The 21,547-nt window shown below is 43.0% G+C and overlaps 2 protein-coding genes and 1 pseudogene across 5 annotated transcripts in view; 1 reads left to right on the top strand and 2 right to left on the bottom strand.

The window, feature by feature from the left end:
* Nucleotides 1–1,086: 1,086 nt before the first annotated feature.
* LOC109865115 (C-reactive protein) lies at nucleotides 1,087–2,550 on the top strand. The gene is made up of 3 exons (XM_020453232.2): nucleotides 1,087–1,220; nucleotides 1,391–1,461; nucleotides 1,732–2,550. Exons 1-3 carry the CDS (start codon nucleotides 1,117–1,119, stop codon nucleotides 2,346–2,348), a joined length of 792 nt encoding a protein of 263 aa, XP_020308821.1. The 5' UTR covers nucleotides 1,087–1,116; the 3' UTR covers nucleotides 2,349–2,550.
* Nucleotides 2,551–6,171: 3,621 nt separating this feature from the next.
* Nucleotides 6,172–6,964, bottom strand: LOC109865168 (serum amyloid P-component-like; annotated as a pseudogene).
* Nucleotides 6,965–10,648: 3,684 nt separating this feature from the next.
* LOC109865978 (V-type proton ATPase 116 kDa subunit a) overlaps nucleotides 10,649–21,547 on the bottom strand; it is a 43,064-nt gene continuing 32,165 nt past the window's right edge. For all 4 annotated transcript variants that reach the window (XM_020454493.2, XM_020454495.2, XM_031800008.1 and 1 more), the window contains exon 22: nucleotides 10,649–12,136. In XM_020454493.2, coding sequence (XP_020310082.1) covers nucleotides 12,043–12,136 — 94 coding nt within the window. In that variant the 3' untranslated portion in view covers nucleotides 10,649–12,042. The remainder of the gene's footprint in view (nucleotides 12,137–21,547) is intronic.

Below are 21,547 nucleotides of genomic sequence, written 5' to 3'. Positions count from 1 at the left end.
ATGGCTCTGGAAGCAACGTCAGCACGATAACTGTTCGTCAGGAGCTTCATGAAATGGGTTTCCATGGACGAGCAGAGGTACACAAGCTTAAGATCACCATGCGCAATGCCAAACGTCGGCTGGAGTGGTGTAAAGATCGCATTGGATTCTGGAGCAGTGGAAATGCGTTCTCTGGAGTGAGGAATCACGCTTCAACATCTGGCAGTCTGACGGACGAATCAGGGTTTAGCGGATGCCAGGAGAACGCTACCTGCCCGATTGCATAGTGCCAACTGTAAAGTTTAGTGTAGGAGGAATAATGGTCTGGGGCTGTTTTTCATGGTTCGGGCTAGGCCCCTTCGTTCCAGTGGAGGGAAATCTTAACGCTACAGCATACAATTTCATTCTAGACAATTCTTTGATTCCAACTTTGTGGCCACAGTTTGGGGAAGGCCCTTTCCTGTTTCAGCATGACAATTCCCCCGTGCACGAAGCGAGGTCCATACAGAAATGGTTTGTCGAGATTGGTGTGGAAGAACTTGACTGGCCTGCATAGAGCCCTGACCTCAACCCATCGAACACCTTTGAGATGAATTGGAACGCAGACTGCGAGCCAGGCCTAATCACCCAACATCACCTCGACCTCACTAATGCTTTTGTGGCGGAATGCTGCAGGGACTTGCTTCCAATGTTCCAACATCTACTGGAAAGACTTCCCAGAAGAGTGGAGGCTGTTACAGCAGCCAAGGGGGGACCAACTCCATAGTAATGCCCATGATTTTGGAATGATATGTTTGACGAGCAGGTGTCCACATACAATTACACTACATGGCCAAAAGTAAGAGTAAAATAAGAGTAATTCGGACATAGCCCTGAAGAAGGCTACTGTCACCATTTTCTGTGTCAGTGGGATTGACAAAGCTTTCTAATAGGTTCTAGTTGTTTCTCTGTAGAGAGGGTACGGAGTTTGTGTCTCGAGAATATACTGTGTGCAAAGATGAATGACCTGCAGCCTTGATTTGAATGACCCACTTACACTCACTGGTAAAACATGGCAACCAGAGGAGGAGAGTGTATTTATCTGACGCTCTTCACCATTGGTTCATAATAGATCCACCCCTTCCCCTTTAAAAGTCTATGACTTTTACAGTAGAAGAGAAAGACGCGGAAGAGAGCTCGAGTAAAACTGCTATCCTGGACATTTGCTTAATCAAGTCTTTTAAACAAGAAGACATGGAAAGGTAATTTGAATGACTTTACTAAAATATAATAGTTTTTCAATTGATTATGCAGATCGGCAACATTTAGCACTGTTTTTTTTTGTGTACACAGCACTCAGAATGGTTCTTGAAGGCAGGTTTAACAGGCAGCAGATGTCATACTTTCAGTACCTTTTGTTCTCTTTTTACAGTGTACTAAAGTGGATGGAGAAGCTGCTGGTTCTGCTGTTTCTGATCTATGGTTGTTATGCTGAACATCAAGGTGAATGATCTCTCAAGTTTTCACTTGTAATTTTAACCATGTAGTAGATCTGGCCCTACATGGACTTAACTGTGCAAATATTTGCTGTCACTGAGTGTCCTCAACTTCTCTTCCGATCATGTTGCTTTGCAAATACTGTTAAACTAATCTGTGGTGAAAAAACTTTTTAAAAAGCTCTATATTTTCATCATACTGGACATCAAGACATACTAGGTCAAGTTGATTTCTGTTGGTGAGCTTTTCTCCTTCTCTCATTTTTAACCCATACAGATCTCTCAGGGAAAAAGTTCATCATCCCAGTCGAGACAAGCAACTCGTTTGTAAAACTCTCTGGCAACATCTCAAAGCCTGTTACTGCTATGACCATGTGTCAGAGGTTCTTCACTGAGGAACACCGAGACCAGTCCCTTTTTTCTCTAGCAACCCCCTCTGATCCCAAAGATATCAATCTGTGTATGCAATCAAAGGGTGGGTATAAACTGAATATCAGAGGAAATTCTGTTACTATCAGCGGTTTGCCAGAAAATAGAAATGCATGGATCTCTTTTTGTGGCACCTGGGACTCTAAAACGGGTCTCACCCAGATGTGGGCGAATGGGAGACGAAGTGCATCGAAGATTCTTAAGCCAAATGGCCCTATAAATGGAAAACCAAGTATAATCTTAGGTCAAAACCAAGGCAGTTATGGTGGAAGTTTTGTAGCATCACAATCCTTTGTGGGGGATGTTACTGATGTACACTTCTGGGACAGTGTCATCTCTCCTTGCCAAATCAAATTGTATATGCAAGGGAAAAACTTTACTCCAGGAAATATTCTCAACTGGAAAGCATTGGAGTTCACTACTGGGGGAGGGGTGTTCAAGGAGATAAGTGACTATAACTGTTAGTGAACCAAGAGCAATACATTTGTACCAGGTATTGCTAATGTGTTCAAATGTATTATGATTACTGTCATCATCATTTGTATGTTCATAGCAGCTTTCACTTTAAAAGCTCTGTTACGAATCAATATCCCATATTTTTTATGTTCCTGAGTATTCAATTAATAGAAAAGAATAGTGCAATAAAGTTTCAATAATTTCTGATAAATGTTTGTCTGTCTTTCATTTAGCGTTTGTATACAGATGACTTTTGAAATAGTGTAAAGTGTTATTTTCAGAGGAGAATGAAACCGAAAAAGAAAGATGTCTTTATTGAAAAATTTCCAGTGTGTCTGTGTGCACAAGGTCGTTGTGTAAACAGAAGATGAATGACTTTGCTGGCCAATTGCAACTACTAGGCAGAACCACATGCAGCTCTGTATTAACGCTGGAGTTCATGCACCAGCGTGTTGAAACAACTTTCCTGCAACTAAAAACCCACAAGAATAAACCAGCAGATCAGTTGATCTCATGTTACCGTGTCAAGCTTTGATTCCAAACAGCTGCGTCTGGGTTCTCTACTCCCGCTCCTTATAGGCCTATAACTCCTAGTCTGGTAAATGATCTAAAAAAAAAAAAGACTTATTGTAAGAATATAGGATTATATTTCATACAAACATGTAATCTTAAATATCAAGATAATTATAATATAATTTGTGTCGTTTATTTTAAATAACTTGATGAGACAATTTGTTCGAAAGCCACCGTCCACCATATTGGTAGCCTACTCCTCATGTCCCCTATACAAGGGCGCAACTTTGGTTTTAGAAGTGTTTACATTTTTTAATCCAGTCGGCTAAACACTCCAAACAGCCTACCCGACCGCTCGGTGGCGTCTGCATGGTCATAAAGCACACCGTTTCCTTGTTTTGGATCACATTCCATTGATCAAACTGAGCAGGACAATTTCAGAATGTGGGTGGAGCCCCACCATCCCCAGTGAAAGTTGCACCCCTGCAACTGTACACTGAGTGTACAAAACATTAGGAACACCTGCTCTTTCCATGACATGGATAGACTGACCAGGTGAAAGCTATGGTCCCTTATTAATGTTATCTGTTAAATCCACTTCAATCAGTGTAGCTGAAGGGGAGGAGACAGGTTAAAGAAGGATATTATAGCCTTGAGACAATTTAGACATGGATTGTGTATGTGTGCCATGTCATGGTAGTAGGTGCCCGGCGCACATGTTTGAGTGTGTGAGTTCTTCATGCTCAACTGTTTCCCATGTGTATCAAGAAAGGTCCACCACCCAAAGGACATCCAGCCAGCTTGACAAAACTGTAAGAAGCATTGAAGTCAACATGGGCCAGCATCCCTGTCGAACGCTTTAGTCAGCTTGCAGTTCCATAACCCCCCCCCGACTTGAGGCCGTTCTGAGTGCTAAAGGGGGCGCAACTCAGTATTAGGAAGGTGTTCCTAATGTTTTGTACACTCAGTGTATATCTGTGCAATAAGTAGCGTAACATAAAACCTGAAATCATGGCCAATGTTTCGCCTGTTGTGACCGAACATGTTTTCAAGTGTCCTTGACAAAAGTCAAACTACTGCATGGGTCTGCTCATCTTTTGCGCACATGCATGTGCTTTGCGCAAATAAGTTTTCCTCAAATATTACAAATTTATTACATAGCCTACGTGTTATTCCTTTATTACTGTACATAGTCAATTGTCAAAAATGCAGAATGATATTTGACAAAGGACTAATAAGAGTACTTTTTAATAAGAGTACTTGAAAAAGGACTGGCCAGGTGGTAACCTTCACTGTGAAGTGTGCTAGGCATCCCAACATTTGCGCTGCTTGCTTGCACTAATTGACTTTCCATTATGGATTTTTTTTTTTACTTTGAAATGTACAAATATTACAAAAATTTACAAGAAATATGTATTATTATAATGACCCTCTTTGTCACTATGTGTTACGTTCATATGACAACCAGTGCCGGTCAGTGCCATTCAAGATGAGGGAGGACAATTTTTTTTAAATGAGCATAGCCTTATTTCTATTACAGAATATTGGATGACTGTCATTCATATTCCATTCACCCAGTTCAATGTAACAGCAATAGATTTAGGGTACTACATGATACACAAATTTCCCCTATACCCATCATGAGGTTCAATGGAAGCATATGAATGAAAGTTTACAATGTCGGTACGCACAGGTCGAGAGACAAATTTGAGGACACAGACAGTGACACATGCACACATTCAATACCGCCTGGCACACTCTTGCCTGCATCTAGCTGATATAGGATGTAATCATTAGTCCAACAGTTACAGACCAGAGTTTCTATTGGACAAATTCATGTTTATCCCTGTTTTGTTCAGTTTGCTTCCGTTTAAGAAATGTTTTTCAACAGAATAGGCGGAATGAATACACCCCTGATCACGTGTGAACACACAGCCAAGTTGTACTCGTTCTCGCATCTTTGCGCTCTCGTCCTCTCCCTCTTTCCCTTCGCTTGTGGAATGCAATGCACAACACATCAGCTGTATGTGACCAGGCTAAAAAACCTTTCCAAGCCACAGCCTACATCGTTGTCACCATATTAGCTAAAGTAACGTCCTAGTCAACATAGCTAATATAACTAATGCGCTAGTAAACCCGCTACAATCATGCATTAACATTAGTGTACAGTCAGTAAGCAGTTACATCGGCGGGCCAGGTGGCAATAAATTAGTAAAAACAAAAGCTTACCTTGACTTGGAAGAGTTTCAGGATTGTGATGGATAGTCATAGCCAGCTAGCTAACATATCATCCCTCTGCTTGAGCAGGGTGTTTCAGTAAGTAATTGAAACTGAAAGTGATTTTTTTTGACAATCTCTATATATATTTCTCTCTTGCTTCTCCTTCATTTTGGAGTAAATTAATTCGTTCAAAATTGTTAAATTATTATTTTTCTCTCTCTTTGAGTCAACTACTCACTACATTTTATGCCCTGCAGTGGTAGCAAGCTGCATTCATTACTAGATTCATTTTCTGATCCTTTGATTGGGTGGACAACATGTCAGTTCATGCTGCAAGAGCTCTGATAGGTTGGAGGACGTCCTCGGAAGTTATCATAATTACTGTGTAAGTCTATGGAAGTGAGTGAGAACCATGAGCCTCCTAGGTTTTGCATTGAAGTCAATGTACCCAGAGGAGGATGGAAGCTAGCTGTCCTTCAACTACCCTACAGAGTGCTGTTGAGGCTACTGTAGACCTTTGCAAATTGTGTGTTTTAATCGATTATTTGGTGGCATGATTATATTTAGTATAGTTTTATCTAAAATGGATAACTTTTAAATGTTTTAAATTATACTTTTATGATTTCAGTGAGGAGGATGGTCCTCCCCGTCCTCCTCTGAGGAGCCTCCACTGATGACAACATGGCGCAATCCAATCGACTGCCTTCATCATACAAACCCAAGTCACTGTAACCTTATCCAAATACTACTTGGGTGGTGGGATGGCTCACCACTGCCATCTGCTGTATGGTAACTAAACTGCTCCATGGCACTCCATAATGCTTTGGAATATATATATATATCCTTGACTCTTGAGTTTGCTCGTTCTGATATTTATTAATTTCTTTATTTTTACTTTTTGGATTATGTGTGTATTGTTTTGTGTTACTAGGTATTACTGCACTGTTGGATCTAGAAACACAAGCATTTCGCCGCACCTGCGATAACATCTGCAAATCTGTGCATGCGACCAATAAACTTTGATTTGATTTGCATCAGGGGAATATTACATGTTCTACTTAGAAGAGTGTATTCAGTCAATACTCAGGAACCAAGAAAATCGTATTATAGCATATAATAATGTTGAAACAGCTGAAACAGTTATCACACACATTGAAAGACAGATAAAAAATCATGCTAGTGTTCAGGCAACATTATTAAAGTCACTCTTCTCCTTGAACACATTCCCCTCAGTTATGTACTCTAATGCTTTCCAGTTTAGAATATTTCCAGGAGTGAAGGAATTCCCCTTCACATAAAAATCGGATTTGTCAAGGAGGGAGGGAGGACACTATCCCATAAGTGGACATTGGCCAGGTCCCCCAAAAAGGACTGTAATCTATGAAAGCACCACCCCATATGTGTATTGCTCTTAACCTAAAATAATACTTGGCTTTCCAGTTATAGAAATGTCCGAAGTGACAAACTTCCATGTACTTCACTTCCCATTTATCCAGAGTTGGGTCAGACCAGTGTAAGAGTCCCAGGTCCAGCAGATGGAGTTCCAGTCATTCTTATTATCTGGCAACCTCAAGAAATCCAGTCCAGCTTCTTTGATGTGCACTCAGTATGCTCCCCCCACATATGGTTTGAACAACAGCAAATCCTTATCATGACGGGCCTGCCAGTGAGACAATGGACTGGCCTCTGCCAACCTCAGAGAAGAACCGCAAGCACACGGTCATAGCGGAAATGGGCGTCTGGATTTTAGCAGAGAGTTTCACATGGAAAGTGTCGCTCTCCAACAGGAACGAGAACACTGTCCCTGAGAAATTGGAAAGGGTGTGGAATTGATTACAACATGATATCATGTGTCAACATAGCCTGAATTAGAGATCATCAAATAGGTTCAGCCTCGGGACGATTTTCTGTTGAGTGTATTGTCAGGGAGCCGAAACTTAATTACAAATCATTTGTAGACTCCAAATTGACTGCAGGAAGCCCAAACATACAGTGCATTTGGAAAGTATTCAGACTCCTTGACTTTTTCCACATTTTGTTATGTTACAGCTTTATTCTAAAATGGATTAAAATGTTTTATCCCCCCTCATCAATCTACACACAATACCTCATAATGACAAACCAAAAACAGGATTTAAGAAGTGTTAGCAAAGTTATTAAAAATAAAAAGCTGAAATATCACATTTACATAAGTATTCAGACCCTTTACTCAGTACTTGGTTGAAGCACCTTTGGCAGCGATTACAGCCTCGAGTCTTCTTGGGTATGACACTACAATCTTGGCATACCTGTATTTTGGGGAGTTTCTCCCATTCTTCTCTGAGATCCTCTCAAGCTCTGTCAGGTTGGATGGGGAGCATCACTGCACAGCTATTTTCAGGTTTCTCCAGATGTTCAATCTGGTTCAAGTCACTCAAGGTTAGAAGATTCTCTGGTTCTCCAGTGCTCTGGAGCAGGTTTTCATCAAGGATCTCTCATTATTCTGCACCTGTTCATCTTCCCCTTGATTCTGACGAGTCTCCCAGTCCCTGCCGCTGAAAAACATCCCCACGGTATGATGCTGCCACCACCATGCTTCACCAAAGGGATGGTACCAGGTTTCCTCCAGAAGTGACGCTTGGCATTCAGGCCAAAGAGTTCAATCTTGGTTTCATCAGACCAGAGAATCTTGTTTCTCATGGTCTGCGAATCTTTCGGTGGCTTTTGGCAAACTCCAAGCGGGCTGTCATGTGACTTTTACTAAGGAGTGACTTCTGTCTGGCCACTCTACCATAAATGCCTGATTGGTGGAGTGCTGCAGAGATGGTTGTCCTTCTGAAAGGTTCTTCCATCTCCACAGAGGAACTTTGGAACTCCTTCAGAGTGACCACCTCCCTGACCAAGGCCATTCTCCCCTGATTGCTCAGTTTGCGGCCACTGTGTTCTTGGGGACCTTCAATGCTGTAGAAATGTGTTGGTGTTCTTCCCCAGATCTGTGCCTCGACACAATCCGGTCTCAAAGCTCTATGGACAATTCCTTCAAACGCATGGCTTTTGCTGACATGCACTGTCAACTGTGGGACCTTATATAGACATGTGTGTGCCTTTCCAAATCATGTCCAAACAATTGAATTGACCAAAAGGTGGACTCCAATCAAGTAGAAACATCTCAAGGATGGTCAATGGAAACAGGATGTACCTAAGCTCAATTTTAAGTCTCATAGCAAAGGGTTTGAATAGTTATGTAAATAAGGTCCTTCTGTTTAAAATGTTTTAAAAATTAGTAAACATTTGGCTGTAACATAAGAAAATATGGAAAAGGTAAAGGGGTCTTTACACATTTAGGCTAGACACATTTAGGCTAGATACATTACTACCGTATAAATATTACAATTCCTAAGGCTATTGACAGGACAAAACACCTGTATCGCAGTTATAAAATAAAGAATGATAAAAAATTGTGCTTTAGCGGAGACCAGACGTTTCTCCTCTTTCATTTAAAATGGATAATTAAGACGTTCTCTTGGACATGCTTATGCCTATCTGATTTTCTTTCAAATACAAATAGTGCTTCCATGTTCCAGAGAGCTCGGGACTTGTACCAATCTTCACAGGAATTTGTATGCTTTGAAAGGGAAATGAAGTCTGCCAAGTTTATGGAGGGAGGGAGTGGGCTTGGGGTATCCCCAGTCCAAAAGTGCAGTCATATCTATGGTGGTTGTTGGTCAGCTACTCTCATATCTCCCACTCATCGCCTGAAGGGTTGAGCTCCCTCTTGTGTTACCTCTGGCAGCGTTTCTTTGCTAAATAACTTTCTCGGGTGTTCGCCTGTTTTATTACTCACGATTCTTTATGACTTAGTTAAATAAAGTTTAAATATATATATATATATATATATTTTAATCTCCTTCATGCTTCTCTGGCCATCACGTCAGAAAACTCAAAGAGCTGATGGCCACGAGCGTGCTTGCTATCCATTTGCAAACCAGCTAATAGTGTGCAACTGCAACCCACAATTCGGGCGTTCCCGCGTGGGTGGCGTTTTTGTTCCTGCATGAACACCCCTCCCTCAAGCACCCCATTGGTTCTGCATGAATGCCCCCCCTTGAGCACAACATCTTCATGCTTGTGTGACACGTTTGAATGTGGGTCAAAAGGGGAATAAAAGTATTATGTGTTTTTCGCCCCCAACCTAATTTCTACCAGAGTCCGCCTTCATAGCTAGCGGAAGGCGGGGTTGATACTGGTAGACAGTCCTTCGCTCTTACCTGCCCTCACCATCGTTAACAGAACTGTGGTAAAAGAGTGACCGACAGGCGGGCGTGAAAGACATTGTCTACCGGTCATCCCTGCCCCTTGTACTAGCTATAGCTAGCTATTGTTGTCGCCCTCTGCCGATTCTTCTTCTTCTGTGGGGTTTATCGGCAGTTGGAATCCAATATTATTTGCATTACTGCCACCTACTGTACTGGATCGCTCCAGCCTCCCTCCTGTGCCGGAGTCATAGCATAAAAATGGACCAATGAAAGTATAAAAAGGGGTTCCTGCAGATGCAGGAATGCCCACACGCAATGCCCGATATTGCGGGCGGGGAAATGCGGGAGTGCACCCTGGCACATTTTCTTTTGCAGTGGATTGTTGCCACGTGCCTCTTGCTAGCCTGGGCAGCCGCTAGTGGGTGCTATGGATCTCCACTATCGTCTGTGCTCAGCTGGTAATACACTCATGTCCCCCCCAGCAACCAGGTTGTACATAGAACATCCTCCAAGGCCTCTAGACTAATTCGCCTACGAAAAGAGGGACAATTAGGCCAATGCCATTCCAAAAACAGTCCACTTCAGTTGTGATTTAGTTCCTTTTTGTCAAGACCCCTGGTCCGTATTGACCCCGTTCTGTGTGCGGAATGCGGACCGCCTATTGAGTATAGCTGTTGTATGCCTGGATTTGATCAGGAAGAGGCATGAGAGGTTAGCCTGGAGTTCCCATTATAACGATGCATTGTCCTAACAGGTTGTTTGTTTCCACAGGCTTCTGAGGCCATATGGAAGGGGGGGATTGGGAAGTGGGTGGGATGGCTTGGCAGAGGAGCTCCCATTTTGTGTATTCAGGGCCATGTTGATGTTGTTCCTCTTGTTTCAAACAAAGGAGGCCTGTAAATCTCTGAGGGTTTTACCTTCATACATGGAAATCAATTACTGAAGTATTCAACAATAGACCAGGGAATCAAAAAACCAGGAACCCTAAGAAGTGAGTTCAGAAATCCAGGGATGATGAGGGTGGATGGAAGTTTGTGCTTGACCATGGGAATTTGAGGTATCGATGACTGTTAAATGGATAGTTCACCCAAATTACACAAATACATATCGGTTTCCTTACCCTGTAAGCAGTCTATGCTAAAAAGTTAGCATTTGGAGACAGTAGACAGGTACACAAAACCAAAGCATGGATTCCTGTCTTACCTTCCATAGACTGCTTACAGGGTAAGGAAACCGATATGTAATATTGTCATTAGTGTGAAGTATCTTTTAAAGCTGATGGGTATACCTCTGAAAAACTATAGTTACTGTAAACAATGAATAACAATCACAATATGAAAGTGAGGACACTAGGGCCATTCCCCAAACACTTTGTTTTAATAGTTAGCTTCACAAACACATCTGACTGATATCATGTACAAACATCAACTGACAGAGCACATGTTACACTGCAGAGTAAATTTGACCGTTAACAACAGGACTTTGTTTTAAATAGGCCAATCCTTCTGCAGGCATGCACACACGCACATGTACACACCGACTATGAACACAACGCAACCATTCAAATGACCACATTGACAACCAGTTAAAATATGTATTCGCAGAACCAAAATAATACAAAATAAATATTTGTCGATGACTACATACCATAGGATTGTACTAGAGAGGACTTAATGTGTGTATTTTGATAGATATGTTTCATTACTTGACAGCCCACATCACACACAACCACCGATATGAACCAAAGAGAGTGTTGTTTTCATCACATGAGTTTGAGGGTAGAATAGGCTACAAATCTAGCATTTAAAATAATATATGTGTAAATACTACAGTATCATAAACAACAATACAGTTGCTGCGAGTTAGGGGCAAGTAAATGAGTACAGTACAGTAACCAATAGAAAGGCATTTTATGTTTTGATTTAAATATCGCTCTGCCTGCTCCTCAACGGAGCGGGTTCAGAAAATACAGTCAAATCAAACTGCTCCTGAACATGTCCCCATAATCTCCCCATCTCAATTTGGTCATATCCTTAGCAGGAAGCATCTGTTATGATTTCCTCTTGACACGGTCACGCTAATAGCTAGATCATGCTGCACAAAACAATATATACAGGGAGAGCCACAACACACAGGGGACATTCTCTTTGAATAGATATACCAGAACATTTTACACCAGTCATATTGAGGGAATGCTATAGGATGCCATAGGATGCCAGAGAATAAAACTTGACAGTGTTGCTACTTTGTCACCGACCCATCGTTTGTTCTCTTCACCACTTTCACAAAATTGTATGATGTAAGTACCAGCAGTGCTACGGGATACCATCATTACATACACATGTTGTCAACAGCTGTCATTACATAGCCATGCGTTTTGGAATAAACACTCCATGACCATCTTTCATATGAATGAAAAGCGACTGATAAGCTCATGGGTGAAACGCGACACACACAATATGTAGCAACTTCTTATGGCATCACGGAAGGAAGGAGGGAGTTTCGTGAAAATGGAAAAACAACAACAACACGTCACAACATGGCGAGGCTGGAGTGGGGCAAAGAGGAGCGTAGACACACAACTCACGAAACCGACACGTCACAACATGGCTCCTAGAGGGGGTAAGAGAGCTGCAGTTTGGGGGTCCATGCAGAAACGTTTATAGAGGGGAAAAGTCTGGGGGTGGGGGGTGGGGTGTTCGTCTGGGATTTGTCAGGGATGTGGCCGAGCTGGTTTACTCGTCAAATCGCCCCTCCAGGATGCTCTCGAAGGAGAAGGGGACGAACTTGAAGCCCTGCCCCGTGTAGAACTTATTCTGGAACTCCACCCTAAAAAAAGAGACAAAAAGGACCGCAAAAGATCAGTGGTTTATTGAACAGGTCAATGGAGTTTTGGGACGAGGCCTCGAGCCAGCTGCCACAACACAAAACAAAGAAATGGTTGCCTCTCGAATGTCAAGACCAATTACAAATTATCATAGTCAATTATGATACTTCGTCCAACATTTCCTGGACATGAGTCAAAAAGCCTCAAATAAACTTGGACGGTCTTTGGACGGCACCATTATACCACATTTCGGGCTTTAACGAGCAGCATGTTCCTTCCTCAGTTACGAGGCCAGATGCTTGGCAGTAACACCAACTCCTCTCTGAATGAGAACAAACCTTAAAGAAGAAACATTTTAAATCGTGGAACAACTGCTGTCCCTACTTCGCTTTCAAGCTGGATTGTCCTACCGACAGTTGCTGAATATCTATTCAACTGGCTGAAAGCAACATACACAGCATCATCCACTTGCTGACAACTGGTGAGAAACCAAGTGAAGTCAACTTCTTTTTTTGTGCTTACCCAACATTATTTACATTGAGAAAAGGATAAAATGGCTTTTTAAAAAGTGGAACACTTCCATTTGCATTTGATTTAAATAACCTGATGTTATACTGCTAAGCTACATGTAGCTAGCCACTTGTCGATCATCCCTTTCCCCAGAGAGGGGGGGGGGGGGGGGGCAGTATTTTGCCAGTGATTGAGGTTGCACTTCATTCCCTCTCTCCTCTGTCCTCGTTCACTCCTCTGGCAGATCTGAGATACATGGATGGGTGGAAGGAAGCAATAGCTCCAACTAGTTTCCATCATACTGATTTCCCACAGTTCTATCAAATCTGCCAAGGGAAGTAAGCAAGGGCAGATGGATTAAGATAATGATATTCAATTGCACACAAGGTTCAACTGAACTTTTAACCCTTTTTCCCACATTTTGTTATGTTACAGCCTTTTTCTAAAATGGATTCCAAAAATGTTTTTCCTCATCAATCTACACACAATACCCCATAATGACAAAGTGAAAACAGGTTTTTAGAAATGTTTTCAAATTTACTAAAAATAAAAAACAGAAATACCTTATTTACATAAGTATTCATGCCCTTTGCTATGAGACTCGAAATTGAGCTCAATTCTACGGAATTGTCCGTAGAGCTCCGAGACAGGATTGTGTAGAGGTACAGATCTGGGGAAGGGTACCAAAACATTTCTGCAGCATTGAAGGTCTCCAAGAACACAGTGGCCTCCTGTGTTCTTGGAGACAACCAAGACTTTTCCTAGAGTTGGCCTCCTGGCCAAATTGAGCAATCGGAGCAGAAGGGCCTTGGTCAGGTTGGTGACAAAGAAAAATCAAATTAAACTTTATTTGTAACATGCGCTGAATACAACAGGTTACTGTGAAATGTTTACTTACAAACCCTTTTCCAACAGTGCAGTTCAAGGAAGAGTTAATAAAATATTTACCAAATAAACTAAAGTAAAAAATAATAAAATAGTAGCACAATAAAATAACAATAACTAGGCTATACACAGGGGATACCGGTATCGAGTCAGTGTGCGGGGGTACAGGTTAGTTGAGGTAATTTGTACATGTAGGTAGGGGTGAAGTGACTATGCATAGATAATAAAACAGTGAGTAGCAGCAGTGTAAACACAAATGGAGGGGGGGGGGGGCAATATAAATAGTCTGGGTGGCCATTTTATTAATTGTTCATGAGTCTTATGGCTTGGGGGTAGAAGCTATTAAGGAGCCTTTTGGTCCTAGAATTGGCGCTCCGGTACCGCTTGCCGTGTGGTAGCAGAGAGAACAATCTATGACTTGGGTGACTGGAGTCTTTGACCATTTTTGGGGCTTTCCTCTGACTCCGCCTAGGATATAGGTCCTGGATGGCAGGAAGCTTGGCCCCAGTGATGTACTGGGCCGTACGCACTATCCCCTGTAGCGCCTTGCGGTCAGATGCCGAGCAGTTGCCATTCAAGATGCTCTCAATGGTGCAGCTGTAGAACTTCTTGAGGATCTGGGGACCCATCCCAAATATTTTATGTCTCCTGAGGGGGCAAAGGTGTTGTTGTGCCCTCTTCAGGACTGTGTTGCTGTGTTTGGACAATGATAGTTCGTTAGTGATGTGGACACCAAAGAACTCTCGACCTGCTCCACTACAGCCTCGTCGATGTGAATGGGAGCCTGTTCGTCCCGCCTTTTCCTGTAGTCCACAATCAACTCCTTTGTCTTGCTCACATTGAGGGAGAGGTTGTTGTCCTGGCACCACACTGCCAGGTCTGTGACCTCATCCCTATAGGCTGTCTCATCGTTATCGGTGATGAGGCCGACCACTGTTGTGTCGTCAGCAAACTTAATGATGGTGTTGGAGTCGTGTTTGGCCAAGCAGTCGTGGGTGAACAGGGAGTACAGGAGGGGACTGAGCACACACCTCTTAGGGGCCCAAGTGTTGGGGATAAGCACGTCAGGAAGTCCAGGATCCAGTTGCAGAGGGAGGTGTTTAGTCCTGGGGTCCTTAGCTTAGTGATGAGCTTTGTGGGCACTATGGTGTTGAACGCTGAGCTGTAGTCAATGAAGAGCATTCTCACATAGGTGTTCCTTCTGTCCAGGTGGAAAATTGCAACGTGGAGTGCGATTGAAATTGCGTCATCTGTGGATCTGTTGGGTCGGTATGTGAATGGGAGTGGGTCTAGGGTATCCGGGATGATGCTGTTGATGTGAGCCATGACCAGCCTTTCAAAGCACTTCATGGCTACCGACGTGAGTGCTACAGGGCGATAATCATTTAGGCAGGTTACCTTCGCTTCCTTGGGGACAGGGACTATGGTGTTCTGCTTGAAACATGTAGGTATTACAGACTCGGTCAGGGAGAGGTTAAAAATATCAGTGAAGACACTTGCCAGTTGTTCCACGCATGCTCTGAGTACATGTCCTGGTAATCCGTCTGGCCCCGCGGCTTTGTGAATGTTGACCTGTTTAAAGGTCTTGCTCACATCGGCTACCATCACACAGTCGCCCGCAACAGCTGGTGCTCTCATACATGCTTCAGTGTTGCTTGCCTCGAAGCGAGCATAAAAGGCATTTAGCTCATCTGGTAGGCTCGTGTCACTGGGCAGCTCACGTCTCGGTTTCTCTTTGTAGTCCGAAATAGTTTTCAAGCCCTGCCACATCCGAGGAGTGTCAGAGCCGGTGTAGTAGGATTACATCTTAATCCTGTATTGACGCTTTGCCTGTTTGATGGTTCGTCTGAGGTTTTATAAATGTCCGGATTAGTGTCCCGCTCCTTGAAAGCGGCAGCTCTAGCCTTTAGCTCGATGCGGATGTTGCCTGTAATCCATAGCTTTTGGTTGGGATATGTTTGTTCGGTCACTGTGGGGACGACGTCGTCGATGCACTTATTGACGAAGCCGATGAGGTGGTATACTCCTCAATGACATTGGATGAATCCCGGACTATATTCCAGTCTGTGCTAGCAAAACAGTCCTGTAGCGTAGCATCCATGTAATCTGACCACTTCCGTATTGAGCGAGTCACTGGTACTTCCTGCTTTAGTTTTTGCTTGTAAGCAGGAAAACTTAGGAGGATCGAATTATGGTCAGATTTGCCATATGGAGGACGAGGGAGAGCTTTGTAAGCGTCTCTGTGTGTGGAGGTAAGGTGGTGTAGAGTTTTTTTCCTCTGGTTGCACATGTGACATGCTGGTAGTAATCAGGTAAAACGGTTTTAAGTATTCCTGCATTGAAGTACCCGGTCACTAGGACCGCCACTTCTGGGTGAGCATTTTCTTGTTTGCTTATGGCCTTATACAGCTCGTTGAGTGCGGTCTTAGTTCCAGCAGCGGATTGTGGTGGTAAAACGACGGCTACGAATAATATAGATGAGAACTCTCTTGATACTCTACCTCAGGCGAGCAATACATCTCTCATCGGCTGTTATTGACAAATAGACACACACCCCTGCCCCTCGTCTTACCAGACGTATCTTCTCTGTATCTTCGCTGTAGTCGCAGCCAAAGGTGCTTCAACAAAGTACTGAGTAAAGGGTCTGAATAATTATGTAAATGTGAAAAACGGTTATTGCTTTGTCATTGTTGGGTATTGTGTGTAGATTAATGAGGGGGAAAAACTATTTAATCAATTTTAGAATAAGGCTGTAATGTAACAAAATCTGGAAAAAGTGAAGGGGTCTGAATACATTTTGAATGCACTGTACATACACATACTGTACATGCAGTACACATTCAGTGCCTTCAGAAAGTATTCATACCCCTGGACTTTTTCCACATTTGTTGTGTTACAGACTGAATTTAAAACGTATTAAATTGAGATTCTGTGTCACTTACACACAATACCCCATAATGTCAAAGTGGAATTATGTTTTTAGAAATGTTTACAAATTAAAAATGAAAAGCTGAAATGTACTGAGTCAATATGTATTGAATTATTTTGTTATGGCAAGCCTAAATAAGTTGAGGAGTAAAAATGTACTTAAAAAGTCACATAATAAGTTGCATGGACTTAACTCTGTTTGCAATAATAGTGTTAACATGATTTTTAAATGACTACACCCCCTCTGTAGCCCACACATACAATTATCTGTAAGGTCCTTAAGTCGAGCAGTGAATTTTAAACACAGATACTACCACAAAGACCAGGGAGATTTTTCTACAAGAGCAGACATTGATTATCCCTAAAACTCAAGGCCAAATATACTGGAGTTGCTTACCAAGACGACATTGAATGTTCCTGAGTAGCCTAGTTACAGTTTTGACTTAAATTGTCTTGAAAATCTATTGCAAATGGCAATGATCAACAACCAACTTGACAGAGCTTGACAAATGTTTTAAAGAATAATGGATAAATATTGCACAATCCAGGTGTGCAAAGCTCTTAGAGACTCTTAGAGACCCAGAAAGACTCACAGCTGTAATCTCTGCCAAAGGTAATTCTAACATGTTTTGACTCAGGGGTTTGAATACTTATCTTATCAAGATATTGTTTTATATTCCACGAATTAACAAAAATATAGAGAATTTTTCTTCCTCTTTGACATTGCAGAGTATTTTGTGGCGATCGTTGACAAAGATGTTACAATTAAATTCATTTTCATCCCAGGGGTGTGAATACTTTCTAAAAGCACTGTACATAGACAGGTTTTGGAGCGGTGCGGGGGGCTGACACACTGGGTGCCCAGGGAGCTGTTGTTGTGGGGAGTTAAGTGTTTTGCTCAAGGGCAGGCAATGGCGTCTAGGATCTGATAACAGCAACCTTCCTGTTGCCAGCTCTCACCTTCCGGTGGCTGTCTCGCCTCTCGAACCGCTAGGTTACCTGCCGCCTAGGGGGCAACGTCCTGGAATGGAACGTCGTATCAGAGCGGTGGGTGACCAAATATGGCCGAAATAAGCACAGCATCCAGAGGCAGACGACCAGACGAGACCCTTCACGTCTTATCATTCCCGTCCTCATCTACACTGGAACTGGAACCCAACCCAACTAGATATTAAAATGACATTCATTATGAGAGATTACATTTATTCTCAAATAAGATCATCTTGGAGGTTTGTGGTATTTTTCATATGGCACCAGGACCAGAAACATCAATGGTGCATGCTTCGAATGATATAGGCTATGGACGTTATTGTCAGAATCATCGGTAAACCCAGACCAATGTGACGTACACTGACCACCTTTACAGAGTGACTCTGGTCTCTGTGCACCCAAAAACTCCATTTTTATATCCTCCTCTGCTGAACAATTTAGAAGTTCACTTCAATGTTTACATGTTCAGTCAAGTTTTTATTTTTTAAATTTATTTTTATGTTCAGTCAAGTTACCGAAAGCCAAGGTGAGAAACTTCAGAGTTAAACGAACAAGGTCAGGCTCTGGTATAGTCACTCTTTCTGGGCTGTGTCCCAAATGCCATCATATTCCTTATATAGTGCACCATTTTTGACCAGAGACCTATGGGCCCTGGTCATAAGTACTGCAGAGCACTATGTAGGGAATAGGGTGCCATTTGGAACGCATCCTGATGTCTTGATGCATTGAAAAAACTAAGAGTGGATTCCCAATTCCCGCTCCTCCTCTCCGGCCTCAGCTGACAGCCATATACGAGGGAAGCACGGGAAGTGCCAAGGAATGTCCCACCGCCACAGCAAATATTTAGCTGTCAGAGTTGAGAGGGCAGCATTTAAAGGCCCAATGCAGTCCATAACATGATTTTCCTGTGTTTTATTTACAGTATATTTCCACACTATGATGTTGGAAGAAAACTATGAAATTGTGAAAATTCTACCTGTTTTAGTGGGATAGAGTTTTGGTCTGCCCGGTGACATCCCCAGGTAAATTAGTTAATAGACCAATAAGAAAGAGAGTTCCAAACCTCTCTGCCAATAACAGATAGTTTTCAGTTTCATTTACAATATATATATATATCTCATCAGCTGTAGTACAATATGATACAAAACACAGAAAAACAAAACTTTTTCTGCATTGGGCCTTTAATATATTTAGCTGGGCCCTGGTCAAAAGTAGTGCACTATAGGAAATAGGTTGCCATTTTGAATGCACCCATTACTTATGTGAGGTGGTCTACATACCATTTCCCTGGAGGCCATTTTGAGGAGCTGATAGACTGACTGATGTTTGGGAGAGAGAGCGGTATGGCACTGCACCATTCCAACACTGACAGACTACAGTACAAAGGCAGGCAAGCAGGCGTAAGACATTTGGCTTATACTGGCATCCAACAAAAACACACTCTCCTATACCTCATTTCACAACCATGAGGTAAGATGGTCATTAGTGCTTAATAGCCAGTGCCAGACGAGGAAGGTTTTAAGAAAATAAACCCAACTCTGTACATAACATGCCAAAAACCTTTACCTAAGAAAGATAGACCACTAACAAAGTAAAAAAGAATGATAGTGAGTTTTTTGTTTATTTAGTTTTCCAATTCTTAAAAGTATCGCCTCTCGCCTGTCTACCTACAGTATATGTCTATTTGGCTACACTGCGCAGAGCTATTTTTCCACATGACCTCTAAGCACTGGAAAACTCAGGGGGAAAAGGACACTTTGGAGAAAGTGAAAAATGGAGTATCGCATGAAGACTGGACAGTTAGTCTGCATCCCAAATGGTACCCTATTCCCGACACATGGGCCTTGGTCAAAAGTAGTGGATTATGTAGGGAATAGGGTACCATTTGGGATACAGCCAAGATAGACTGTGGGGGCTGTGAACTGGATCATCAGTCAGTGGCACACTCCCCTCTGCTAAGGCACTGGATTCACTCCGTGAGTCTTTACCCATCACATTCCACACTCCACTCCACCTCCAGACCATGTGTGCTCTCCTGTGAGTTTACACGAAAACAGATGAGCAGATCCCTAGGGATCTGAACAGCATCAATTTGGAGGTTGCGCAGGGCCATGGATATCGTATACAGAGTCTGTCATTGTGTGTGTGTGTGGACTGTAAGTGTGTGTGTACACGTGTGTGTGTGTGTAATGTGTGTGTGTGTGGGTGTCTGTGAGCGTGTGTAATGTGTGTGTGTGTGGGTGTCTGTGAGCGTGTGTAATGTGTGTGTGTGGGTGTCTGTGAGCGTGTGTAATGTGTGTGTGTGTGTGTAATGTGTGTGTGTTGGTGTCTGTGAGCGTGTGTAATGTGTGTGTGTGTAATGTGTGTAATGTGTGTGTGTGTAATGTGTGTGTGGGGGTGTCTGTGAGCGTGTGTAATGTGTGTGTGTGTAATGTGTGTGTGTGTCTGTGTGTCTGTGAGCGTGTGTAATGTGTGTGTGTGTAATGTGTGTGTGTGTGTGTCTGTGAGCGTGTGTAATGTGTGTGTGTAATGTGTGTGTGTGTGTGTGTGTGTGTAATGTGTGTGTGTGGGTGTCTGTGAGCATGTGTAATGTGTGTGTGTGGGTGTCTGTGAGCGTGTGTAATGTGTGTGTGTGTGTGTAATGTGTGTGTGTAATGTGTGTGTGTGGGCGTCTGTGAGCGTGTGTAATGTGTGTGTGTGGGTGTCTGTGAGCGTGTGTAATGTGTGTGTGTATGTGGGTGTCTGTGAGCGTGTGTAATGTGTGTGTGTGTGTGTGGGTGTCTGTGAGCGTGTGTAATGTGTGTGTGTGGGTGTCTGTGAGCGTGTGTAATGTGTGTGGGTGTCTGTGAGCGTGTGTAATGTGTGTGTGTGTGGGTCTCTGTGAGCGTGTGTAATGTGTGTGTGTGTGTGTGGGTGTCTGTGAGCGTGTGTAATGTGTGTGTGTGTGTGTGTGGGTGTCTGTGAGCGTGTGTAATGTGTGTGTGTGTCTGGGTGTCTGTGAGCGTGTGTAATGTGTGTGTCTGTGAGCGTGTGTAATGTGTGTGTGTGTGTATGTCTGTGAGCGTGTGTAATGTGTGTGTGTGTGTGGGTGTCTGTGAGCGTGTGTAATGTGTGTGTGTGGGTGTCTGTGAGCGTGTGTAATGTGTGTGTGTGTGTGTGTGTGTGGGTGTCTGTGAGCGTGTGTAATGTGTGTGTGTGTGTGTAATGTGTGTGTGTGTGTAATGTGTGTGTGTGTGTGTAATGTGTGTGTGTGTGTAATGTGTGTGTGTGTGTAGTGTGTGTGTGTGTGTGTAATGTGTGTGTGTGTGTGTGTAATGTGTGTGTGTGTGTGTGTAATGTGTGTGTGTGTGTGTAATGTGTGTGTGTGTGTGGGTGTCTGTGAGCTTGTGTAATGTGTGTGTGTGTGTGTGGTTGTCTATGAGCGTGTGTAATGTGTGTGTGTGTGTGTGTGTGTGTGTGTGTGTGGGTATCTGTGAGCGTGTGTAATGTGTGTGTGTGTGTGGGTGTCTGTGAGCGTGTGTAATGTGTGTGTGTGTGTGTGTGGGTGTCTGTGAGCGTGTGTAATGTGTGTGTGTGTCTGGGTGTCTGTGAGCGTGTGTAATGTGTGTGTGTGTGTAATGTGTGTGTGTAATGTAATGTGTGTGTGTGTGTGTAATGTGTGTGTGTGGGGGGGTGTCTGTGAGCGTGTGTAATGTGTGTGTCTGTGTGTGCGCGTGTGTGTGGGTGTCTGTGAGCGTGTCTAATGTGTGTGTGTGTGTGTAATGTGTGTGTGTGTGTAATGTGTGTGTGTGTGTGGGTGTCTGTGAGCGTGTGTAATGTGTGTGTGTGTGTAATGTGTGTGTGTGTAATGTGTGTGTGTGTGTGTAATGTGTGTGTGTGTGTAATTTGTGTGTGTGTGTAATGTGTGTGTGTGTGTAATGTGTGTGTGTGTGTGTAATGTGTGTGTGTGGGGGGATGTCTGTGAGCGTGTGTAATGTGTGTGTATGCAGATGTAGAGTGTCTTCAGAAAGTATTAACACATTTACTTAACACGTCACAAAATAAGTTGCATGGTTTCACTCTGTGGGCAATAATAGTGTTTAACATGATTTTTGAATGGC

Source organism: Oncorhynchus kisutch, linkage group LG20 (genome assembly GCF_002021735.2).
Source record: "Oncorhynchus kisutch isolate 150728-3 linkage group LG20, Okis_V2, whole genome shotgun sequence".
NCBI lineage: Eukaryota > Metazoa > Chordata > Actinopteri > Salmoniformes > Salmonidae > Oncorhynchus > Oncorhynchus kisutch.
The sequence above is the reverse complement of the archived record's forward strand: the minus strand, read 5'-3'. Positions and strand labels throughout refer to the sequence as shown.

What these genes read in the sequence shown, in the direction of transcription:
- LOC109865115 (XM_020453232.2), top strand. Translation starts at nt 1,117, where the DNA reads ATGACTTTTACAGTAGAAGAGAAAGACGCGGAAGAGAGCTCGAGTAAA. An exon ending in AAACAAGAAGACATGGAAAG is followed by an intron (nt 1,221 to 1,390) that starts GTAATTTGAATG and finishes CTCTTTTTACAG; the next exon opens with TGTACTAAAGTGGATGGAGA. An exon ending in TTGTTATGCTGAACATCAAG is followed by an intron (nt 1,462 to 1,731) that starts GTGAATGATCTC and finishes TAACCCATACAG; the next exon opens with ATCTCTCAGGGAAAAAGTTC.